The 4,726-nt window shown below is 50.9% G+C and overlaps 1 protein-coding gene across 1 annotated transcript; it reads right to left on the reverse strand.

The window, feature by feature from the left end:
* Positions 1-969: 969 nt before the first annotated feature.
* On the reverse strand, positions 970-1,581 carry LOC140898358 (olfactory receptor 52K1-like). Its single transcript, XM_073312117.2, has one exon. It carries the CDS (start codon positions 1,579-1,581, stop codon positions 970-972), a length of 612 nt encoding a protein of 203 aa, XP_073168218.1.
* Positions 1,582-4,726: the final 3,145 nt, after the last annotated feature.

Below are 4,726 nucleotides of genomic sequence, written 5' to 3' on the forward strand. Positions count from 1 at the left end.
CTGGGGGGTGTCTGCGGCAGGGCTGCCAGGTGGTGACAGGGCTGTTGCCAGGTCCCCTGAGCCTGCCGTGCCCTCACTCCACCCCTTCCCGCCTAGAGTCTCCTGCACGCCGCAGGAGGCTGGGGAAGAAGGGGGCGGTGCTGATCAGCAGGGCTGCTGGCAGGCAGGTGGGGGAGCTGACGGGGGGCTGCTGACGTGTTACTGTGGCTCTTTGGCAATGGGCGCTGGTCAATTCTGGCTCCTTCTCAGGTGCAGGTTGGCCACCCCTGGATGAGAAAGCTGGGTGTACAGGGCCAAAAGTAATATGAGATCTGAGCTGTGTTTGAAGAGTTCTTCTTCAGGTCACTGATTTCATAAGAATTGGGCTGGGCCTTATTTCAGCCAAAACTCAGGTGCTGAACTGTATTGAAGTTCAAGACTTCTCAGTTAGACTGAAAGATAATAGGGTAGGGAACTGGCTATGAGAGAAACCCCATGTCACATGCATTACAAGCCAGGAAATCAGCTTATTAAAATTGAAAAAATATCATTGTCGTGGAGACAGCAGGGCTTAGTGGATAGAGCACTGCACTGGGATACCAGAAACCTAGGATCATTTCCTAGTTGGGTCATTGGGCTGCTGGGTGAGGTTAGGTAAGACACTTAACCTCCCTACAGGCAAGGAGTGAGCAGGCCTGGCCCTCTTGCTAGTGATGGACAAATGAGGCAGGAGCACAGCCAGGTGTAACTTCTATGGTGACCACCTCAGGCAGAGCACGGGGACTATATGCTGCACCCCATGCAAAGGTGACATCGTTCCCACACCAGCATGTACAGACCTTTCACGCCATGGTTTGTGAAGAGCTTTAAAATTGTTCAAGATGCAAGATTCTGCAGAAAGATACATCAGCACTAATGATCCCTGTGCATTAGGGGGGTGGGGCACTTGCTGATGCATTTCCCAGCACTAGACTCCACACAAGGTGCAGGCTAGAAGCTTTTCCTTCGGAACAGGAGAAGCACCCGGTCACGAATCTGTTTGGTTTTCACACCGTACATGATGAGGTTCATCATGGGAGGAAAGAGGAGGTAGAAAGTGCCCATCAGGACATGTACGTACGGGGCGATTTGGTGGCTGAACCTGTGAGTTACTGAAGAGAGAACCCCTGGTACATAGACCACTAAGATGGCGCAAAGGTGGGAAACACAGGTACCGAAAGCCTTGAGCTGCTCTTCCTGGGATGCCAGGCTTAAGACAGTCCTTAGGATCTTGATGTATGACAGGACGATGAACAGCAAATCCAGCCCCACAATGAAGAGAGCTACGATGATCCCATAGATGTTATTGATCATAGTGCTGGCACAAGCCAGCTTTGCCACAGCCATGTGATTGCAGCAGCAATGGGAGATGACATGGGACTGGCAGAATGGCAGCCTCCTGACGAGGAAGGGCAGAGGGACCATGAACAGAACAGCCCAGACCAAAGCCGCCAACCCGATCTTCGCTATCATTGAATTGGTCAGGATGGTGGCGTATCTCAGGGGGTTGCAGATGGCCACGTACCTGTCGAAGGCCATGGCCAGCAGCAGACCAGACTCCATCCTGGCCGTTGGAACCTGACAGGTTGTGTTGTTGTGGCATCATTTGCAATTCTCAATGTCTTTCCTTTCAATAAAACCTAACTCATGGAATGAGCAGACCCTGTAAACTACATACATAGTAGGGGCAGTCTCAGTTCTGGAAGAAGTGGACTGACCTTTTGTTGAGTTCATCAGTCATGTTGCAATAACACTAATCATACAAACCCTGATATTTTTCTGTGCAAAATCATTTAGAGTTTTTAGAATGTCATTACAAGTAACGACTTATGAACCCCACTTGATTACAAGTATCCTACCTGGTGTACTTTGCTGCTAAAAGATGCACATTTTGATAATCACTACAAAAGGTTTTCTCTCCCCCCCCCACACTCTCCTGCTGGTAATAGCTCATCTTAAGTGATCACTCTCCTTAGACAGTGCATGATAAACACCTATTTTTTCATGGTCTGTGTGTATATAAATCTCCTCACTGTATTTTCCACTTTATGCATCCGATGAAGTGAGCTGCAGCTCACGAAAGCTTATGCTCAAATGAATTGGTTCGTCTCTAAGGTGCCACAAGTACTCCTGTTCTTTTTGTGAATACAGACTAACACAGCTGCTACTCTGAAACCTGTCATGATAACAGAATTACAGAATAAAGAGTCTCTCACAGTGCAATTGTACCAGGGGAGAGAACTATGGCTCTGTGTGTAACCTGAACATCCCTGATATTTTGGAATACTCACTTGTTTCTTCCTGTACTTTTTTTGGTTGTTTGGTTTTTGATGGAATTAAATAGTTCCCTTCTAAATGACCAACCTCACTCTACTCTCACTTATGCGGGCCTAAATCCAGAATCATTCCAGTTTTACACCAGTTTGACTGACAGCAGATTTGGCCCAAAGCTTTCCATTTCTTTTAAAAATCTCCTATTTAGAAAGTTCCTTGATTAGCTTTAATATAAACTGCCCCAGCTCACCTGAACCCTGGCTGCGTCTTCTTCCCTCTCAGCACATGCTGAAGTCACACACAAACTGCAGGACTCTGCACTCAGCTGAGATCAACTGGGGGAGAGTATTTATACCTCCTAATGACACACACCCTGGTGACTTTACTCGGTGGCAGTTGAGAGACTTGGGTCATTATCGCGGCACATTTGCTTTGGGGCCTAGAGGGTCACAGCAAATGGTGAATGTAGATTAACCCAGGTCTCTCCAGCTGGGCTGGTGTTCATATCGACATCTACGTGAAAAAGTGTGGGCCAAACCCTCAGCAGAGTGCATGCACGTGTCGTCCATATTGCACGTGTCCACAAAATAGTGTGCAAATCCCCGCAACCGACGTGTGTACCAGGGATTTACATACCTAAATTGGGCAGGTGCAAAAGTGCACACACAGTGTGCAGGACTTCACCCTGCGTGTTAGGGCTCTGCTTGGAGTTGACTATGAAGACAACTGAACACTGGTTTGGGAAAGAGATGGGTAATGACATCTTACGTGTACATGGCCTCTTTTATCCAGTAGAATCCCCCAAACCTCATTCTACAGAGACCCACTCACGCATTGCAGACATGCAGCCAGCTCTGGGGTGGAACATAAGCAGCAACACTACAAAAGCGCAGCGGCTACCACTTCCTCTTTGGGTAGGAAGAAGGGCCCCCCTGTATAGGCATAGTTTGACTTCAATATTTGGGGGGCAGCTCCAGCCAGGAGAATAGGGCCACATTTGGAGGACAAATTCCGTGCCTACCAGAGGCTTGCAGCGCTGGGCCCACTGTGGGTTCACCCTGGTGTTTGTTCAGGCCTTGCACAGGGACCTGGCAGTGTGTGTGTGTGTGGAATTTAACCATGGTCACAGGGTGGCTAATGCCAGGTGTCCATAGCCAGGGGGCAGCCTTGGAAGCCACGACTGGAAAGCACCCAACCTCCATGAGCTAGGGGTTGGGTCGGGGCTGCCCCACTCCTGAGTGTGGGTTTCCTGCTGACTCAGAATCAGCCCCAGTCTCGGTCACAGTGGTGCTGCCAGCCCCCTCTCTGTGCGGCAGCTGGCTGGACCTGAGCCAGTCAAGTGACCTCGGAGACCAGGTGAACTGCATTCTGCACCCCATGGAGAGAGGCAGGAGTAACGGGGTAAGGGCGGGACCTGCCCGGTGGGGGGGGTGTGACTCAACCTACTTGGGGGGTGGCCGAACCTTTACATTGGGCCCCCCCCTCACTATAAATATATGCTTGTTGGAGACCCCAGGGCATGGCCACTAGTTAAGTCGAGGGGATGGAAGTCCATAAGGGTCGAGGAGGTCTCCCTGCTGAAGGCCTAAGGGCTTCTTTTCAACCCCCCTTAATAGAACTCAGGCCTGGCTGGTTTGAGTAAGATCTTTTGCTCTTAAAACAATGTTGCAGCCATAGATAATGCCTTATAGTGTAAGGTTTGCTGACGCCAAGTTAAAGATAACAGGAGAGACAGTTACAAGGCCAGACAGGATGTGCTGGTTGTTTAAGTTGCTACGAATGCTTGTTAGAGGTTGCAGGAAATAAACATTGTTGTTACCCATATAAGGAAGGCAGAGTATTTGTGCAAAGCTTTGATTGGCTGATGTGTAGTGCAGTAGCATTAAGGAATATAAAAGTGTGTGTAATGACCTGCTCTGGGGTGCAGGATTTGAGATTTCTCTCCCTGTACCTTTCTTTGGAATTTGAAATAAACTTTTCTGCTTCTCCACCCCATTGTGTTTACTGGGTGACACACACCGGGCAACGAATCCCTGCTCTTGTTTTGCCTCTGGGCACTGGGTGCCGGCAACATGCAGGTTCATAGTGCTCCCTCCCGCCTCGCCCACCAGGCCGGCAAGCCGTCGTCCCCTCAGACGGATCAAATGGGAAATCAGGCCAGGGGCTGAGCCCGCAGCCTGGCTTCCCCAGGCTGCCTCGCATCCCTCAGGGGAGGGGCACCGCAAGGCGTGCGCGGCCCCTCGCCTCAGCGGGGACCGGGGCCAGCGAGGGGGCGACGGGACCAGGCAGGTGCCACAGCCGGTCCCCGCCAACACCCTGCCCCTCAGCAGCCCGCTGTGTGCCTGGAGCCCATCGCCTGGGGTTGGCAACTTTCTAATCCCTGAAATCCAAACCGCCCTGTGCCGCCCCTTCCCCTGAGGCTCCGTCCCCTCCC

The sequence above is a fragment of the Lepidochelys kempii genome, chromosome 1 (genome assembly GCF_965140285.1).
Source record: "Lepidochelys kempii isolate rLepKem1 chromosome 1, rLepKem1.hap1, whole genome shotgun sequence".
Lineage (NCBI taxonomy): Eukaryota > Metazoa > Chordata > Testudines > Cheloniidae > Lepidochelys > Lepidochelys kempii.